The sequence below is a fragment of the Poecilia reticulata genome, chromosome 21, assembly GCF_904066995.2.
Source record: "Poecilia reticulata chromosome 21, P_reticulata-male-v2, whole genome shotgun sequence".
NCBI lineage: Eukaryota > Metazoa > Chordata > Actinopteri > Cyprinodontiformes > Poeciliidae > Poecilia > Poecilia reticulata.
In genome coordinates, this window is record NC_088850.1 from 930,671 (window position 1) to 951,175 (window position 20,505).

At 43.9% G+C, this 20,505-nt stretch overlaps 2 protein-coding genes across 11 annotated transcripts; one reads left to right on the forward strand and one right to left on the reverse strand.

Moving 5' to 3' along the window:
* The first annotated feature begins 1,288 nt into the window (after positions 1-1,288).
* LOC103457130 (C-1-tetrahydrofolate synthase, cytoplasmic-like) lies at positions 1,289-9,308 on the forward strand. 9 transcript variants are annotated; one of them, XM_081602296.1, is made up of 12 exons: positions 1,289-1,365; positions 2,002-2,104; positions 3,038-3,122; positions 3,400-3,459; positions 4,108-4,161; positions 4,230-4,366; positions 4,551-4,651; positions 5,415-5,551; positions 5,625-5,736; positions 5,805-5,932; positions 6,625-6,715; positions 8,317-9,308. In XM_081602296.1, exons 2-12 carry the CDS (start codon positions 2,004-2,006, stop codon positions 8,673-8,675), a joined length of 1,365 nt encoding a protein of 454 aa, XP_081458422.1. In that variant the 5' UTR covers positions 1,289-1,365; positions 2,002-2,003; the 3' UTR covers positions 8,676-9,308. The 9 variants fall into 9 exon arrangements, with proteins under 9 accessions (XP_081458422.1, XP_081458423.1, XP_081458430.1 ...); XM_081602297.1 differs by having other exon boundaries at positions 8,497-9,308; XM_081602304.1 differs by having other exon boundaries at positions 6,651-6,715; positions 8,497-8,570.
* A 4,074-nt stretch (positions 9,309-13,382) lies between these two features.
* Positions 13,383-20,503, reverse strand: zbtb25 (zinc finger and BTB domain containing 25). 2 transcript variants are annotated; one of them, XM_081602306.1, is made up of 4 exons: positions 20,148-20,503; positions 19,173-19,292; positions 16,777-16,956; positions 13,383-16,062 (listed from the first exon to the last, which is right to left on the reverse strand). In XM_081602306.1, the coding sequence occupies exons 3-4, from the start codon at positions 16,947-16,949 to the stop codon at positions 14,964-14,966; spliced, it is 1,272 nt and encodes a 423-aa protein (XP_081458432.1). In that variant the 5' UTR covers positions 16,950-16,956; positions 19,173-19,292; positions 20,148-20,503; the 3' UTR covers positions 13,383-14,963. The 2 variants fall into 2 exon arrangements, with proteins under 2 accessions (XP_081458432.1, XP_081458431.1); XM_081602305.1 differs by lacking the exon at positions 20,148-20,503 and having other exon boundaries at positions 19,173-19,395.
* Positions 20,504-20,505: the final 2 nt, after the last annotated feature.

A 20,505-nucleotide genomic window follows, 5' to 3' on the forward strand; every position in this document is an offset into this window, starting at 1 on the left:
TCAGATGGAAGGTAAATTAAACTTTTTATCTCTTATGGTAAACTGGATCTGATGGATTACAGTAGAAACCTTTCTAATGTGTATTTTGTTTCATTCAGTCAATTTAGAGCCTTTCCACAAGTCAAAAACACACAATGCTGAAAAACAAATTTAAATATTTAAATCCCTGTCAATGCAAGATGATGAGATGTAAACCAAAATGTGAAAACCAATGGTGCCCAAAGTCGGTCCTGGCCGGCATCCTGCATGTTTTATTCTCTCGCTGGTTTAACACACCTGGATCCAATAATGGCTCATTAGAGGCCTGAGGAGAACATTGACCTGCTGAAAAGGTTGTTACTACAACCAGGGAGTAACAACTAAACAACTAACAACTAAACTAACTAAAACATGCAGGATGCCGGGCCTCCAGGACCCACTTTGGGCACTGAGTAAACAGAAGATTTTTATACCTTCACTTTTTATTTATAGTCGCAGCATTATTGAATTTAAAACAGCAGAATATTTTTCTAAAACATATTTCCAAGGAATTCTATCAAAGTCTGTAGAAATTCATAAAAACAATAATCATAATCTAATGTTCCAGAGGTGCAGAGGGACTCGGGCAACCAGTGGGTAAAATCCAAGGAACCACCAGGAAACACCTGAGAGACGCAACAAGGAAATATTACCAGAAATAATCTCAGAGAGCAGAATCAGAGGGGCGCAGAGTGCCACAACTGGCAAACACTCAGGAATCGAAGTGCTGGCAGCCCGCTCCTCATATACTCCAGATGATTAGGTGATTGATCACAGTGCAGCCTCTAGGCACCGGATGATGAGGGAAGCAGCAGGCTACAGAAAATCCCCACAAAGAGCAACAACCCCGGTTCCCATCACAATGAGTGAAAATTTATTAAAAACAGAAACATAAATTTACTTGATCTTTGGATCAAGAGGAAATTTGATTAAATGTCCACAGAAATGGTTCCCCACATGCTGCATTTCATCTGAATTTTATTCTTTTCAGTTAGACGTCTGGATGGATGGATGGATGGATGGATGGATGGATGGATGGATGGATGGATGGATGGATGGATGGATGGATGGATGGATGGATGGATGGATGGATGGATGGATGGATGGATGGATGGATGGATGGATGGATGGATGGATGGATGGATGGATGGATGGATCGATTTTCTTTATTATATTTTAAATCTTCTCTCTTTCTAAATAATTTTTTATTTAATTTACAGATTTGGTTAATTGACCTCAGCATTATTTTTGTCCCTGCTGGTCTTCCATACAGCTGCTGACCCGCCCCCTGTTGCAGAGACTGGACGGAGCAGAAACATCTGGAGCTGAGTTCTGCTCTGCGACCAGGTGAGAATCTGCTTCTGTCTGTCTGTCTGTCTGTCTGTCTGTCTGTCTGTCTGTCTGTCTGTCGTTCTGGGGAAGTTTCCAGCTAACGTGGCTGCAGCTGCAGCCTGATCTGCAGCAGGAACCGAACTTCTTTTGGATCAGAACTTCTCAGTCTGATCTGTTAGATCTGAGGTTTTACTTTCAGTTTGTTTCTGATCAGGCAGTAAAAGGTCAACCCTGATCTGGTTCATCAGACGTTTATTCGGTCACTTTGATTCATTTTCTGCAGCTTCTTTGCATCTGGAGCTCTGACGTCAGAGACCTGAAGCGAGTTTCTGCTGAACTGAACAGGGTTTGGTTTGGTTCTGAACTTCTGGTCCGAACCGGTTCAGCCCAGCAGATCCGTTTCAAAGTTTCTTTACTTTACTGATCCAGAAACAGATTGACTTTATTTTTAGTTTGAATGCAGCTAAAAACATCTGGTTTACATTTTCAATGGGGTTTGATGATTAAAATGTCAAAATGTTAAAACCTGATTAAATATAAAAACGGGAGCAGCTTTACTGATAAACTTCAGCCTGGATCATCCAGCAGCGCTGAGCTCAGACTTCAGTGATTCCAGGTGATTAATCGAGTTTCTCTTTCTCATCCTTTCAGCCATGTTGTCTCTGGCATCCCGGTCGTTTCGCCTCAGCGTTGCTGGTTGCCAAGCAAGCCGGCGCTCCTTAGCAACGGTCATCTCCGGCAACAAGACGTCCAAGTAAGTTATTGGAGCAACAACCGTAAATCAGGAAGAAAAGTTTTGTTTTAAGCTCAACTGTTCCTCTGAAACCTGCTCTGCTTTGCTTTAAGCGCTTTAAACTGCGGACCAAATGTAAAATATAAGTTTACTAAACTTTCTGCTTCCATTTGATTAAAGTAAATTTCTGTGAAACGACACCGAGATGCAGAAAAACATCAACAAACACATTAAATCAGCAGCTGCAGCACGATTCCAAGACAGAGAAATACTTTTAAAAGTAAACCTCGATGTTATACCCGTCGACTAGTCGAAAATGGTTCACAGCAACTTTCAGGCTTTATTAGCTATAATTACTTCAAATATTTACAGAAACCCGCTTAGACAGAAATTTATCATGCAGAAAAAAAAAACATTATCCAGGACTTTTAGCAGAGCGGCGATCTTCCGGCACTTTCAACCAAAAAGTTGCACAAAGTTCGAACAGCGGCTTCATGCATGAGTTAAATTACTAGTTGATGTTAACATCATAAATTAAACTTGTTATAAATGGATCGGCTTTGATTGCAGTTAAATTCAGCAGCTGCTGCTTCTCCCTGATGCGCAGCAGGAAGTTCCGCTGATTCAGCGGCTCTGACTGCGGGATGAACCGACATGCAGACAGACTCTGTTTGCAGTGATCTGCGTTTCCAGATGTTGTCAGATTATTTTAGAAGCTCTGATCAGTTGGATAGATAAAAAAAATCGCATGTTTTCCACGCTCCTTCAACCTTCCTTGGGGGGGGGGGGGCGATTTATGTTTTCGCATCCACCTGAATAATGTGTTGCGCCACTGGCTGCTGGTTCTACAGGCCGGTTCGGTCCGGCCCGCTCAGTTCGGTTCGGGTCGGGTTCACTTCCCCCCAACTGTAGCGCCACCTGTAGGTCAGAGGCTGATCCTGGATCTGTGTGCAGGTTGGTGAGGGAGCGGCTGAAGAACGACGTGGAGAAGATGAGGAACCAGTTCTCTGGGTTCAGACCCGGTCTGGTGGTTCTGCAGGTGAGACGTTTGGGTCCAGAAACAGAACCGGTCCGGTCTGAACGGGCCTGAACCAGCTGGGTTTACAGCAGCTGGTTCTGTTCTCAGAGCCGAACCGGTTAGACCGACCAGAACCTGCAGCGGTTCAGTCAAAGATCAGCTGCAGGTTAATCACTAACCTGTGTGTGTGTGTGTGTGTGTGTGTGTGTGTGTGTGTGTGTGTGTGTGTGTGTGTGTGTGTGTGTGTGTGTGTGTGTGTGTGTGTGTGTGTGTGTGTGTGTGTGTGTGTGTGTTCCAGGTGGGTGACAGAGATGACTCCAACCTCTACATCAGCTCCAAACTGAAAGCTGCAGCCGAAGTGAGAAGAAACGGTTCGGTTCGGAGAAACTGAACCCAAAATAAACTTTTATTTACTGATAAAATATCTAAATTGTTCCTTAAAGGATCTATCTTCATGTTTCTGCTCAAATCCTGACATTTTCATGTAAATTTTTTTTTATTCAATAATATTTTGCCTGAAAATGCTGCCCTCTTTGGGCGGAACGGTGGTACTGCAGTCTACGTCACAGCTGAGAGAGACTGCGGAAAAAAAATAACTAGGTTTTTTGTTGGTTATTTGTAAAAATGAAAAATGTTGTCTTTGTCACTAATGTTTTGTTTTTTAAGTTACTCGACTTTTTAAAAAAGTTGCTCTATTTGTTACTAGTCGATTAAACTGATTAACTAAAACATTTGTTGACAAGTTTAAGTCTAAACTCAAAGTGGAATAAAGGAGAATATTACACTGTATTTTAATATTTAAGTTCTCCTGCTCGCCCACTAGAGGGCGCTGAGCTGCTGTAAAATCATTCTGGTTGCGGTGAGAAACGGAAAGAAACGGAAATCATCTCATATCTGAAAACTTTGGAGACTTTTATGAATATTTGAGCCTTAGACTTTTATCCTGAGAATCTTGTAAATGTTAAACTGGATGTTACTAAACAGAGTTTCGTTTTTTTCCCTGCAGATCGGAATCGAAGCCAAACACATCCGGCTGCCGAGCTCAGCGACTCAGGAAGAGGTCAGAGGTCGCTCGTGTCGGTGACCCCAGCGGTGAGGAGGTGGTGACGATTTCCTGTCGCCCTGCAGGTTCTGCAGAGCATCATGGCGGTCAACCAGAACCCGGCGGTCCACGGCCTGATCGTCCAGCTGCCTCTAGACTCCGCCCACAAGATGGACACCGAGCTCATCACCAACGCCGTCTCCCCCGACAAGGACGTGGACGGGTCGGTTCTGGCCCGGTTCTGACCTGGTTCTGACCTCACTCATCTGCAGCTCCACTGGACCCTCTTCCATTGACCCCGCCCTCCTTATGCAATACATAAGACTTAGACTTAGACCGGATCGACCAATCACACGGGGTTTCAGGTTAATTGGTTAACGAGCGCTGGCTGTTTCCTGTCCCTGCAGGCTGAGCTGCATCAACGCAGGAAAGTTGTCTCGAGGCGATCTGAGCGACTGCTTCATCCCCTGCACCCCCAACGGCTGCATGGAGCTCATCCGGCAGACAGGTGGCGCCACGCACACACTCAGTCAGGCTAATGAAGAAAAGAGACAAACTGACAACCTGACAGAAAACAAAATGATGATTTCAAATGAAAATGTTTTTAAGTGAAGAAACTCCAATCCAACTCTGAGGAAACATATTCACACCCTAAACCTGATAACTGGATGTTTCTTCTTTGCGGCTAAATATATATCGTTAGCATGATGGATGCTAACGAGTCTTTAGCATCACAGTGGAGGAAGTCTGACCCTCTGCTTTGCAGAATTTATTCAACTCAGACACATTGGACACATTTATCAACATGAACGACCTGTTTATAGATTTTCTACAACATCTCAGTCAGATTTATTCTGGGCTTTGACTAGACCACTTTAAAACTCTGTTTTTGCAAGCAGTTCAGATTTAAACTCAGATGTTCTTGAACTTTACATCCCAGTCCACCAGGTAGATCTTCCCCTTATAGATCTTCTGCTTTTCTTAAAACACACAATAATAATAATAATAATAATAATAATAATAATAATAATTACAGCACGATTACAATAGGCCTTCGCAGCGCTTAGCTGCTCGGGCCTAATAATAATAATAATAATAATAATAATAATAATAATAATAAAGCTTTGTTATTTATTCACATTACATCTGATAAGAATGTTTTTTCTCCACTTCCTGTCTTTTAAAGAGGTTTTATTGTGTCACATGACTTCAGGGAAGCCATCTTTAATCTCTTTCCTCCCGTGATGTCACACATGAACTTCCTGTTTCAGGCGTGTCAGTGGCAGGTAAACACGCCGTCGTCATCGGTCGCAGTAAGATCGTCGGCGCTCCGATGCACGACCTGCTGCTGTGGCGTCACGCCACCGTGACCACCTGCCACTCCAAGACCCAAGACCTACCTGAGCAGGTGAGTCACAGACTGACCGCTGACAGACTGTCTGCGGCCGGCCCTGACCCCGCCCCCGCCCCGCCCTGTGCAGGTGGGCCGGGCCGACATCCTGGTGGTGGGAGCGGGCCGAGCAGAGATGGTGAGGGGGGAGTGGCTGAAGGTCGGCGCCGTGGTGATCGACTGCGGGATCAATCACCTTCCAGGTTCAGTAGATCCACTTCCTGTGCAGCTCTGTGGCGGGAACAGCAGCCTGACCTTTGACCTCTTCCAGATGAGACCAAAGCCAGCGGGAAACGGGTGGTTGGTGACGTTCACTACGCCTCGGCCAATCAGAGAGCAGGATTCATAACGCCGGTTCCTGGAGGGGTGGGGCCGATGACGGTGGCCATGCTGATGGAGGTTAATATTAATAACCACATTTAATTTATAATAATGAACAATTATCACAATAAAATACATTGGATACATCAGTAAGAACATTTTATTTCTGATTCAGTCAAATTTAATGTCATTTTCTCACAGAAATTCAAATTTTACAGCATAAATCAGAAAATATGAATATATTACATTTAAATTAAATCACATTCAATTTGTTTAATTTGAATAATAATTAAATACAAAATAATGATATTATTTACATACAATTATAGAAATTGATCTTACTGGATAAATGTTTATTCATAATAATTAATTATCAATAATTATATTCATTATTTTTGGGTTCATAATTAATAATTTTTTATCGTAACAATTTTGTAAGTTTGACTCTGTATTTATTATTGATATATACATGCATGTTATTATTAATAATTCAAATTAAATTAAATGTTTAATCCAGTCTGATTAAATTAAAATTAAATTCCCAGTTAAATCATTTCATCCTGATTCAGTCCAACAGATTTAAACAGATTTAGATTATAAATAATTAGAATTTATTAAATTTTTCCTAAATAATTATAATTTATATAATAATTATAATTTCTGCAGCTCATCGTTTCCTGGTTGAATAATATTTACACATAAATCAGTATTTTTCTGTCTCCTGGTTTGTTTTTTTATATATATTTTGTATATGTTGAATATTTTCGTAGAGTTTCTTCATGTCTGAACATTTCAGAACACGGTCCAAAGCGCTCAGCGGTTCCTCCTCAGGTCTCAGTCGCTCAGGTGAAAATCTGACAGGTAAATAAAATCCTTCATGTTCTGACTTTAGTTTTTTCCTTTAAAAAAAACTTTAAATATTCTGTTTAGTTTCCACTCGTCTGTTTTCCTGCAGCTCAAACCGAGATGAGAACCAGATTCAGCCCAGATCAATACGTGTTTTATTATAATTCATTTATTTGATTCCAGCCTGTTTGATGTTAAAGTTTCTTTTGTTGTTTTTCTGCAGCTCAGGATGAAGTGAAGCTCCAGCTGCTGATCTGCAGCTTGGATCCATTTTTTATATTTTTGTTTCATCTTGAAACTTTTCAACCTGCAGATAAAATATGTTTAACCATAAATTATGATAAAAATGTTTACAGTCAATAAAACAACTAAACCTCAGAGCTGAGATTCAGATCCATTCATCCTGTCAGAAACCAACAGCTGATGTGGTTTTCTGGTGTAGATACCAGTAGTCAGTATGTTACCTAAAGCCTGGCAGACTGTTTCTCCTGAAACAGCAGATTTCAGCTTTATTTTTTTTTTACTTTTTAAACTTTCATCTGCTCGGTTTTATCATTTGTTTTTAACTTACTTTAAGCCTTTTCCTGTTAAGAATGTTTAAATTTAAAGTATAAATGACAACATCGTAAGATGATCAGAACAGGAAGCGCTTTTATTTTGATATTCCCATCAGGAAGTGTCGCTGAAATGCAGCTGCTAGCTTAGCAGAGGTCGGTTATGATGCAGCGTTCAGGTGGAGAAACATTCATGTGGTCGTTATTATGAGGCTACAGCATGAACAGGTTGTTATCTATACAGGTGTTTGTTTCAGTAAAGCTAATGCTAACGCTAAGCTAGGTATTTGCCAGCACTGCTCTGATCGTTCCTGCCGTCTCAGACCGTCACCTGGCGCCCGGCGGCTCCAGGTGGGCGGAGCCTCCGCTGCCCCGCTGCTCTCGGGTCAGCTGATCCACGGCGGCGGTCATGGCGGCTCTGACCAGCGACCGCGCCGCCTGCAGCAGCTGCCGCTCGCTCGGGTCGGAGCAGATCAGGTGGAGGAGGTGGCTCTCTGCGGAGGCCACGCCCACCCAGCCTTCCTCCTCCTCCTCTTCCTCCTGGGCGGAGTCATCCGGAGGACAGAGCTGGATCCGGATGGACGGTCCGTTGGTGGACGGTTGGGGCGGGACAGACATCTGGACCGTTTTGTCCTCTGGGGGGAACGTGGGCTGGTCATGGAGGTCCACAACCAGTTCTGAGTCAAACAGAACCTCGTCCTCCTCTGAGGACACGTCCCGCACCAGAACCTGGTTTATATGAGCAGTTTGGACTGGCACCGGTCCATCTTCAGGGTCCGCCATCTCTGCTGCGGGTTCCGGTTCTTCAGGTAAACGCGCTCCCTGGTGGTGGAACATCTGGACCTGTGAAGGACCTTCAGGAATCTCGGCAAGCCTGGAGGCACACGGTTCTGATTCTGGCACCGCGTCCTCTTCGTGTCCCGGTGGGACGAATCGTCTCCTTCCCGCTCTGATGAAGAACTTCTGCAGTTTAGTCCGGAACCAAGGAGAAGATTTCTTCCTTAGCGGAACGAATCTCCTCAAAACGTTCCTCATCTTCCTCGGCTCTTCATGCCTCTGCAGCGCCCCCTCTGGTGGACTCGCCTCACCGCCCTCCTGCCTCTGCAGCGCCCCCTCTGGTGGACTCGCCTCACCGCCCTCCTGTCTCTGCAGCGCCCCCTCTGGTGGACTCGCCTCACCGCCCTCCTGTCTCTGCAGCGCCCCCTCTGGTGGACTCGCCTCACCGCCCTCCTGCCTCTGCAGCGCCCCCTCTGGTGGACTCGCCTCACCGTCCTCCTGCCTCTGCAGCGCCCCCTCTGGTGGACTCGCCTCACCGTCCTCCTGCCTCTGCAGCGCCCCCTCTGGTGGACTCGCCTCACCGTCCTCCTGCCTCTGCAGCGCCCCCTCTGGTGGACTCGCCTCACCGCCCTCCTGTCTCCTGATGCAGCCCACTGCTGAGGACACGCCGCTCCACCACCTGCGTCTCCTTTTCCCTGCAGCTCTCTGGCGCCCCCTGCAGGCTGCCTGGTCGTCGCTCACAGCCGACGCTTCCTCCCCGCTTCCGGCTGGTTCTGGTTTGGTTTCCTCTCCGGTGCTCCTGGTTCTGGTTCTTCCCAGCAGGAGCCTCGCCGGCCCCGTCGGCTTCCTCCTCAGTCCTCCTCGCTCTCCGTCCTCGGCGGCCATGTTGGATCTCCCTCTGGCTCCAGGCGTCGCCGTTAGCTGAGATGAACCATCAGCTGCTGTGATTAAACTCCTGGGAAGCTGCAGACAAACAACCAGAGACTCTCATGGTGATTTATGAGCGACGAGGCGGCGGCAGATATTAAACCGAGACTCACAGTCACTCAGAGAGTCAACGCCGCTCGGCAACTGGAAGCAGCAACTTGAAAACGATTAACAGATTAACAGCAACTCTATAAAAACTGAGAAACAGGAAACCAAACCGATTCCAGCTGTCATGATTTTTCTGCATCAGTTACTTTCACACTAATTCTTTGCATTTTTATCTGCATTTCTATTAACTTTAAAATTGTAGAATTTGATATTCAGAAAATAAATTCACTCATGGAAACACGCCAACCTAAAAAAAACTTTTATTATATAAAGTTTTTGCACAAGGATGAAGTGTTTTTTTGGCTGCGTTGAAATGAATGTAATGGAAAGACTTTTTACTTCACACGAGTCACATGATCAACAACCAGATTTTACTACTGCAGGAAATGATGAAGAAGATGACAGGAAGTGGTAGCAGGAGGATGACATAACAAACATTCATGTGATTTTAACTGCATTTCTTTCATTTCTTTCTTTGTTGATGAAGATTTCCCATTTCAGCTTATGTTCATTAGTCATCACAAAACAACCAATCACATCATTTTCTAACAGCGAGGCTGACCAATCAGCATTTAAGGGGCGGGGCTTATTGAACCAGTAACTTAATGGACTTTAACTGAACCATTTCAATGTAAATTAACAGCAAACATTTAACATAAATGTAATTATAAAAATATCTTTCAAGATTCATCCTTAAAAATGGATGTTTGATTTTTGAAACATTTTGAGTTTGAGACTGATTGAATGTAAGTTGAATTTAGTTTAGCCTGTTAATTTTTACACAATCAATCATGACCTAAACTTATTAAGACATTTTCTGCTTAAATTAAGTAGCTATTTAATTCAGGGAAAAATAAAAGTGAATATTCAAACAAATAAAGGTAAAGTAAACTCATTCAGAGGCTCTAAAAGCTTCAAAGTTTAAATTTAATTCAGAGCACAAGTAAAAAAACTCCAGATGTTCATATTTAGATAATGATATTTATATTTAAATAATGAAAATTAGCTTTGAATATCACAGTTTAATCTGTTTTTACTGTAAGATTTGACTGTATGCAGACGACACCATAATTTATATTTCATGTTATTTATCCTCTATTTCAGCAGGAGAAAAACTCCTTCACGTATTTTTTCCAAGACTGTCTTGAACAACGAAGTACAAACATATTGAAAAGTTACAACTGTCTGAGCAGACACACACATATATATAATCAGCATTTTCATCAAAATTAGATTAAATAAAACGTCTACAGTCAGAGTTTCTGAATATACTGAGTGACACAGGTTACATGAACTGTTTTCTTATGAAGTTTTATAAGTTGAACTGGTTTTCAAAATCATTTCCGATGACCGTCGGCAACTGGAGCAAATTTAGACGGAATATTCTTTAAATATATTCTGGAAAAAAAACATCCGTCTCACCAAGTCGTTTCCTCTCTGAAAATGTTTTTTCTTAACTTGAATCTAATAAGATGTGATTTTTAGAGTCACATATAAAATAAATAAATCAAATTTTTTTAAAAAATAATGTTAAATCAAAGGTGACCGATTTAAAAATGTTTCCACGTCCAAAGCAGATTTTATTACATTTAGGTCAATTATAAGGGAGGAAAATGGAAAAGGAAATTTAACCAAACTTTATCAAACTTTATTATTTTCTCTGTAAATCTGAGGAATAAAGAGGAAAAATTAAAAACGCTTCAAATGTCGACATCCGAATAAAACCGGATCAGAACCTGCTGACCCATCAAAGTTTCCCTAAGAGCCGTTTCTGTTCCTTCTTTAAATCTGAAACTCTGTGCACCTTGATGACGTCATCACACTCGCACGATGACGTCATCGGGCATGCAGAGCGATCAGAGGGGAATAAAGCAGAGCCTCACCTGGGTCCGTCCGGCTGATCCGATCCGTTTCTCCGACTGAAGCGCCGAGCTCGTCTTTCCTCCTCATCCTCAGCTGATGATGCTGAGGCTGCTGCATCGCCGCCGCGGTCTCCATGGCAACTGCACTGATTGGCGTTTCACACCACTCTGCTGCTCACTAAGCTGACAGCAGCACTGGAGGAAGTGACATCGCCTCAGGGGGGCGAGGATTTTATTTCTTTTAACGAATTTCTGTCAGGTTTCATCAGAAAGTCTCAAAAAAACAACAAACACACACACACTCTCACACACACTCTCTCACACACACACACACACACAGGGAGAGAGAGAGAGGCTACATACATGCATGTAGGCAGAGGGACGAGATTTAAAGCATTTTATGTGACAGCAGAGAGAGAGAAAAGGAAAATGATTAAAATAGCAACATGGAGGCAGCAGCAGGTTCTGGTTCTACAACATCTGAGGCTCTGAGCGTCTCAGAGAGACATGGAGACATGATGGACGACCTGCCAGGAGATGGACCAGGACATGGACACGGACCGGGACATGGAGGAGAGGAAAAGGCCAGGATTCGTGTTTCCAGTTCACCAGAAGCCCTGAGGGACTCAGGAAACCCCTGGAAGAAATTCCTCTGTTCAGATGGAACCAAAACTGAAACAAGCTGGTTTTTCTGAACACACCGTGAAGCACGGTGGTGGCAGCATCATGCTGAGGGAGGCTGGGCAGAGTTGATGGGAAGATGGATGAAACTAAATTGGAAGAAAACCTTCAGAAAAGAGACTGGGGTTAAACATGCAGGGATGGTTAGATCAAAGCAGCTTTATGGGTTAAAATGGCCTAGTCAAAGTCCAGAAAACTGATGTTCTCTGACTAAAATTAATATGTTTTATAAAGAAGAAGAGGACAGTCAGAGGGGCTGAATAATAATAATAATAATAATAATAATAATAATAATAATAATAATAATAATAATAATAATAATAATAATAATAATAATAATAATAATAATAATAATAATAATAATAATAATAATAATAATAATAATAATAATAATAATAATAATAATAATGGAGTTTAATGGTTTTAAAATCCCAGTTAAGTTATTTTGTTCAGTTTCATTCCCAGTTTGTCTCTCAGTTACTAAACGAGTATTTTTATGTTTCCTTTCATTTATTACTTTATTATAAATGTTGAAATGTGGTGCACTAGTTAATTTCTTAAAATCTAATAAATAATCATTCCTGATCGATCTGTCCCTGAACGCAGCGCGGGGTGTTTTTGTTATGCTAATCATCAGATTAATGCGGATGAAGATGAAATGTTTTCATTTCTAAAAGCAGCGGAACGTCTTTCAGCGACAATCTGCAGCTGAAGTGGATCCAGTTGTTCCTCGTGTTTCTCCGACTTCCTGTCGCACAGGAAATAAACCCTTCAGCTGCTTCTCTGATCAGTAATCAATGATCAGTGATCGATGTGCAGCAGGTCTTCATCCTCCTGATTACGTCTATTTTTAAAGGTGTGAAGAAGAAGAGCAGCAGCTTTTGTTTCTATAGAGATGGAGAGCAGAAATACCCTCATCTGTCCCTAAGCAACAGCGCGGCGACCAATCAGTCCGGACCGAACGGCATTCTGGGAAGTGGAGGCAAACCTGGACTTTGTTTCAACACGCTGGTTTCACCTGCGGACAGGTGGGAACTGATCAGCGCCACCTGCAGGTAACAAAGGTAATGTTGATGATTTTACATCAGAAAAAGTCAAAACAGGATAAAAAGGAGTTAATTTCTGTTACATCTGAGTGAAAAAGATTCAAGTTTTCATGTTTTCCGATGAGCTGATGGGAACATAAATGTACTGAAATTTAACTACATATGATGAAAAATCAGAGACAAATAATAGTTTAATTCTGAGTCATTGAGTAGTTTCTGTTTTGAATGTTGTCTTATTCCTCTAACAATTGAATTGTTTTCTCCTTTAATTCTCCTGTAACAGTTGGGAATTTACCTGGAATAGTTCTGAACTTCTTCCCAGATGCAAACAAAATCCTAATTAATGTTTTTAATTTATCACCTTGAGTTGACCAGCTTGTTTTGGTGAATAAACCACTGAATTATTTCATTGATTTATGCACAACAATATGACTAGGTGATTATGTGTTTGTATATATATATAAATACAATATAAGTTTTAGTCATATTAATAATTCTGCATGGAATGTCAAATACTTTTCTCATTCCTCTGCTGCCCCCTGCTGGTCTGAACCTGCCAGTGCACCCAGAGGTCCACTGTCGTTTTGGGTCATTTTATTCAAAATAAATCACATTTTTAGCTCATATCCATTAAAATAGTTAATTTATTTTCGACTAAAGAAGCTCCTGAGTAATCGACTCATCGATTGGACGAGGGAGAACTCCGAATTAAAGATCTGCGACGTGATTGGTGGAAAAAGGACATTTATTTACAAAACATTTCCATCAATGAAAAACAAAACGTGTACAAAAACACGTCGACACCGAACTTCTTGTTGTCATGGCGACACACGGAGAGAAAGACGACAGTCACGCGTTCAGTGACGCCTCGGCTGAAGCATCCTGGTCATGTGACCTCTGACCCCAGCAGCAGCAGAGAGCTTTAAAGGAGCATTCTGAATTTTTTTTTTCTGATTTTACAGCTAATCTGAACGGGATTATTGATTATTAATCAACACACCTGATTGATTCTGACTCTGACTCCAATCAGATCTCTGAAACAGAAACTGATCCCAGGCCGCAAACTTTCAAAAAAATGAAAATAAAACATCGTCATGGCAGCAGAACCAAAACACAGATGAGATGATTTGAGCCTGTAAACATCTGACTGATCTAGCTCTGGTGAAAAGTAAGTACACCCCATAAAATATATGCCTTGAATTCTGGTCCAATCTCTCTCTGGACTTTGACTAGGCCATTGAATCGCCTTCATTCATGTTTCCGTTGACAACCCAGTTTGGACCGAACTTCACCAAAACCTACAGGATACAGAGAAGCTTATGCAAAACAAAACATAAGAAGCTAAGGAAGAGAAAATGTCTGAGAACAAGCTAGCATGACCAGCCTTTGGTTTACTGCTTAGCTAAAGCTAAGACCATGAGCAGGAGCTACCATGATTAGCTAAAGCTCTGGCTATTAGCTCTGGCTAATAATCAGAGCTTTGGTTCTGGCTCTGGTTTTTACCTAGCGCTAAAACCATTAGTTATAGCTATTTGAATTAGCTCTAGCTAATGTTGGTAGCTAGATTTAACACATTTAGCTAGAGACAGCAACAATAGCCACAGTTAGCATCATTAACTAGAGCTAACACCATTAGCTAAAGCTAACGCTCCAGTTCAAATTGAAGGGCTTGAACATTACTCGATGTTTCTGTTCTGTCTGGCTGAAGCTAGCTTCATAGCACCTAGCTCAGCACATGTCATCTACCCAGGATGCATTGCAGCATGAACAACAAGATGACGCCAGTGTGACAATCTTTAGTGTACTTTTACTGTGTTGTTTTCACATATGTGAAATGTTTCCCTACTAAATTCTGCTGTCAGAACTGATGGTGGCTCCGGTAAGGCGGGGTGTACTTTCTTTCCACCAGGACCAGATCGAGGAGTTGATTGGTCAGAAAGCTGCAGATTGTCACGAAGCTTGGCGCTGCCAGGCGGCCGTCGGTCATCAAGGCACGGCTGTCTGCTGATGAAGAGCTGCGGCCCAGCATCCTCTTCCTCACAACCGGACGCTCTTCCAGCATGAGGATGACGTCATCATCATCATCATCATCATCATCATCATCATCATCAGCTGGAGCATTCCACAAAGTTCAACACAAACCAGAGAGAAACTGAGAGAATGACTGGTTTACCCACATTCACTCACTCACTCACTCACTCACTCACTCACTCACTCACTCACACACACACACACACACACACACACACACACACACACACACACACACACCTGCACAGGTACACAGTCCTCGATTATGACATCATCATCACTCGACGGGAACGCCGTCCACGCTCTCCTGGGACACCTCGGAGTCCAGCGAGTAGCAGGAGCTGCCGTTGTCCTGCGTGTCCCGGTTAGCGTCCTCGCAGAGCGCGGCCGAGGCCCCGCCCCCTCCGCCCGGCTCGCCGGCGGCGTCGCAGAAGTGGGCGGAGCCCTGGAAGAGCTGGCTGCAGAGGCGGTTGTAGCGGTGGAAGCGGCCCGGCTTGCCGGTGTGGCTGTACATGTGTTCCTGTAGCTGGCTCTTGTGGGAGAAGCGCAGGCTGCAGACGGCGCAGGCGATCTTCCGCTTGCGGGAGTGGAGCACGGTGGGGGCGGGGCTTGTGCCGCCGTCACCGTCGCCGCGGCTCCGCCTCAGCTCCGCCGCCAGCTGGTTGGCGAGCACCTGGCTTTGCCGCAGCGCCTCCTCCAGGCAGCCGGCGTCCAGCGGCTCTGCGGCTGCCGGCAGCGGCTCGTCGGCGCCCGGCGGCGGCGGCAGCCCGTCCATGAGGCGTGCGGGGTCCAGGGCGTGGCTGAACAGGTGCTCCCTCAGGTCCTCCGGCGAGGAGCAGCGCTCCCCGCAGCGCGGGCACTGCAGCAGCAGGGGGCGCCCTTTGAACAGCGGGCTGCCGCCCTGCGGACCCTCGTCCTCCGCCTCGCCGTCCTCCTCCTCCACCCGTTCCTGCTTGATGCGGCCGGAGACGTCTGAGTCGTCCGCCGACGTCACGGAGCAGATGTTGCGCAGGGCCGCCTGCTGGTGGTCCTGTGGGACGGCGTCCAGTCCCACGGCAAGGGCCAGCTGGGACCGCGGCTCGGGGGCCGCCCGGGACGCCGCGGCGGCCTTGGGGACGCCCGGCGTGTCTTTGCTGGCCAGCTGGGAGGAGATCTGGATGCCGTACAGGTTGGACATGCGGACGCCGTCGGCGGCGGCATCGGCGGCGGAGTCGCCCGGCTTGCGGCACAGCTGGTAGGCGTGCAGGAACTTGATGCCGTCCTGCAGCCGGCTCTGGTCCACCGGCTGCTTGGGACACATCCCGGTGTACATGATGTGCAGCAGGTAGCTGAAGACGTCCGGCTGGATGTCGGTGGGCTGGATCTTTATACATTCACTGAGGAGGCAGGAGGTCAGAGGTCACCGCAGGATCTAAAACAATACATCAACTAAAATCTGAGATCATCTGGATTAAATAAACCTGAATAATCACATGTTTACATCAAAATACACTAACAATTAGCATTATTAGCTGATAAACATAAACTCTGATCATCAGGATTAACTGAGATTAACTAACCCCAATCAGTATAAACTGGTTTAAATACAAATTAAAAATAAACATGTAAACAAATAAACAAATCAAGATTAAAATGATCTGGATTCAGTCAGGATTAATGAGCCAGATTAGAACATGCTGATCAAATTAAGATTAAAGTTAATTAAGATTAACAGATCTAAATAAAGATTAGAAAACAAATCTAGTCCAAAACTAGTAGAACTAAACTGGGATCAACAAGTAAAACATCTAAATGATCTAAACCAGATTAGGATCAGATTATCAAAATTAATAAATCTAATTCTGAAAAGTTTTGATAAACAGTTTAGACCAGATTAATTCAGATCCAGATGAACTGAACATAAATACTTCCAGCTGATCCTAATCAAGATCATATGAACAGTCAGGATCATCTGATCCTTATCGATGGATCTGAAATCGATTAAAACTCCTGAGTCAATAATTTACCATCATATTAATGATCCAGAGTTTCTTCTTCTGCTCCTCAGAGTTTTTGTGGTTTTCTGAGCTGAACATCCTCAGGTGTTTTACCTGGACTGGTGGATGAAGATCATCTTGAAGTAGTTGGAGAAGGCGGCCAGCACGGCCCGGTGCGCCTTGAAGTACACGTTACCGATGGCAACGGTGCAATCGCACAGGAAGCCGAACTCTCTCTGCACGTTGAGCTGCTGCAGCAGGAAGAGGCTGTGGGACGACACCTCCATGGCCCGCCTGGAACGCAGAACCGGGTCAGAACCGGGTCAGAACCCGGGGTTCAGACAGGCTCAGAACCGGGTCAGAACCGGGACAGAAGCCTGGGTTCAGACAGGCTCAGAACCGGGTCAGAACCGGGTCAGAACCCTGTGTTCAGACAGGCTCAGAACCGGGTCAGAACCGGGTCAGAACCCTGGGTTCAGACAGGCTCAGAACCGGGTCAGAACCGGGTCAGAACCCTGGGTTCAGACAGGCTCAGAACCGGGTCAGAACCGGGACAGAACCCTGGGTTCAGACAGGCTCAGAACCGGGTCAGAACCCTGGGTTCAGACAGGCTCAGAACCGGGTCAGAACCGGGTCAGAACCCGGGGTTCAGACAGGCTCAGAACCGGGTCAGAACCATGCTAGAGTCGGGTCATAACCCGATCGAGACGACCCAAACAGAACCTCACACTTTCAGCTCTCACTGTTTTACTTTCTGACAGCTGCAATGATCCGTAACCATGGTAACGAGGTTTATGACTGATTTGCAACTCAAAAGCTCAAATGTTACCTGAACTTTGACCCCAAATCCCAGAGGATCGTCTCCCCTACTCCAGCTCCTCTCCACCAAACAGCCCGGCAGATTGAAAGAGCAGCAAAAGCAAAGGAGCTGGATTAGCAGAGCTAGCCTTGACCATCATCTCTGCTATCTGTTAGCATGTCATCGTGGTCATGTGACCTTCACAAAGCAGCAGTCTTCAGTCAGAGGCCTCCTCAGACACGTTGGAACACTGACTGCTGCTGGAGATCCACAGCATAACGACACTTTGATGACATCAGTTATGGAAGCATTTAATTTTTTGTATTGAATATTTTATGAAATTTCAGCTTTAAATTTCAGTCAAATTCTTAAAACTTAAAAGGAGATAAAATGTATTTATAAAACCTTATTTCTGTCTTTTTAATCATAATTTATTTATTATGGTTCTTAAATTCACACTTTGTTCTGTGATGGAAATCTGGATCATCAAGAAAAATTCAGGATTTTAAAAAATGTGATTTTTATTGTGGCAATAAATCCCAATTACTGATGTCTGGGTCGTCCAGTGTTGGTTTCATGGAAACGTCAATAAATAAACGAAAACATTTGATTACATAGTTATTAACTGCTAATTATTAAAAAAGACACTTTTTGGTGTAACTGCTGCCCTGAAAAAGTTGATTTTTAACAGAAATAATCATAACTTTCTGTCTGTGACTCCACTAAGATGAAGTTACAGATATACATTTGTCTAAAAAAAAATCTGCAGAAAGGTAATATTTTTATGGTTGTAATAAATAAATAAATATAAATCCATATCTTCTAGTCTGGATTAGTGTTTTATTTTAAACCAAATTCAAATTGTAATTAAATTTAACCAGTATTGTTAAATTAAATGTCTCTTTTAACCAGTTTAGCAGCCAAACATGGTGGACAGAAGTGAGCTGCTGCCTGAGGGCGTCCCACCCAGACTGGGAACACTGGGAAAACTGGGATCACTGGGGAAAAGCTCCGGTACCAGACGGTTCTTTAAAACACCCGACTCTCCTGCAGAACCCTCCATCAAAATGATCTGTCCTCTAAAACCTGAGAAAACTTGAGTTTTATTTTGAAGGGCCAACAGATTAACTTATCTCGGGCCTCAGATTTCTTTGCATCGCCTCTGGATGGTTTCCAGCATCCGTTACCATGGTAACGGGCAGCTTCCTGAGGTTCCCGGCCTCTGTTGTCCCTCTCTTCCCTGTGTTTGTGAACACACACCTGAGCACACACCTCGCGTGTCTGCTGCTGGGTATTTGAGGCGAAACGTGCACGCGCAGAGCCTGAGCGCACCTGTCCACGGCAGGTGGCCCCGCCCACCTCCAAAACCCCTGACCAGCTGGACATGTGACCTCCGACTGAAGGTCACCCGCAGGATGCCACAGCGCACACGCGCAGAGGAAGAGGAGCAGAATGAAGATCGAGGGTGGTCGTCAAGCACAGCCGGCGCGCGTGCACGCCGCGTCGCGCCCGTCAGGCTGCAGTTTCCATCCATCCATCCCGCTCTCCTCCACACACACACACACACACACACACACACACACACACACACACACGCACGTCCCCATCAGCGACACCGTGCAAACACAGGCGCGCGAGCACGTGCCCCGAGCCCCGCACACGCGTTCGGCCAGCACTTGTCGCGCACGCGCCGGCTTAATCAGCCTCTTACCGCAGAAACGAGCAGATTGTCTTCAGGAGCCGATTTGCTGCTGCAGACGTGATCTCGCGAAGACCGCGTCACGTCTCGCGAGAGAACGGGTCAAAAGGGCTCCCTGGTCACGTGAACTCGCTGTGAAGCCAAATAAATCCTTATTAATAATCAATAATCATACTAAGCAAAGATTCTGACAAAATTAAAAAAATAATAATTTTAAAACCTTTAAAACACTAATATAATTAAAGTAATACATTTTATTATTATCACTATTGGTAATATTATTTCTGGGAGCTGGAACCAGTGATTGTTTCCAGGTTTTATATGGAAGTCAGAAAATGCCAATAATAATAATAATAATAATAATAATAATAATAATAATAATAATAATAATAATAATAATTTGCATACAATTAAAATAAGTACTTCAAAAATAATTTATTTAAATTGCTGGTATATGCTTTTCTATGGAAGTAGTAGAATCATCCAGAAACCATTTATTGTAAATAAGAATGTGTTTTTAATAACTCACCTAATTAAATAAAGATTAAATTAAAAAATAAACAGTTAGATGGAGACTAGCTGGGTGTTGCAGAAACTAAATCCTTGTTCAAATCAGAAGCTTTTCATCCAAACTCCTACAGTATGTATGGAGAAAACCTCCAGCCTTCATAGCAGAGCTTTGTGACACTAGCTTATGAAGCACGGTGGTGGCAGCATCATTCTGCAGCTGCCCATCCAACCTGACTGAGCCTGAAGAATTAAATCAGGTGAACTAAGCTAGCAGAGACACCCAGGCAGTGATCGCTGCTAAAGGTGCAAAGGGTGTGAATACTTTTTATTAGCTACAAAATATTCAAACCCCTGGTAAATTTAGGTGTGAATTATTTTTATAATATTAACAAGAGTCAGTTTGTTCTGACTAGGAGATAAAAATTAGGGTGATGGTAAGGAGGTTTTTCTACCGTCTAAGAGCTCATGAGTACTCACTAATGGGGCTCTCCTGTAGCGGTCTGTGTTGCAGCAAAACTATAAGCCTCTGACAGAATGCAAAGAGATATCTTCATTCTTCTTCACACAATCAGCTCCCTAGAACAGAGCCATTCCTCTTTATACAACAAGAAATCTAAACCAGAAAGGACAATAGTGATTTGTTTGTTTTTTCAAAAATAAATTACTTTTATGTTTTGCTTTTCCATTCATATGATTTTAAACTGACAGGTTTTAAACATCAAAACTGTTCACAGTAAAACAGCCTCAGAATTTGCTTCTGCCTCTGGCCGGCTCGGCTTGCTAATGTACATGAGGTTAGCAGCTAGCACAGCGAGTGGTGTGCTTGGTGTGTGGA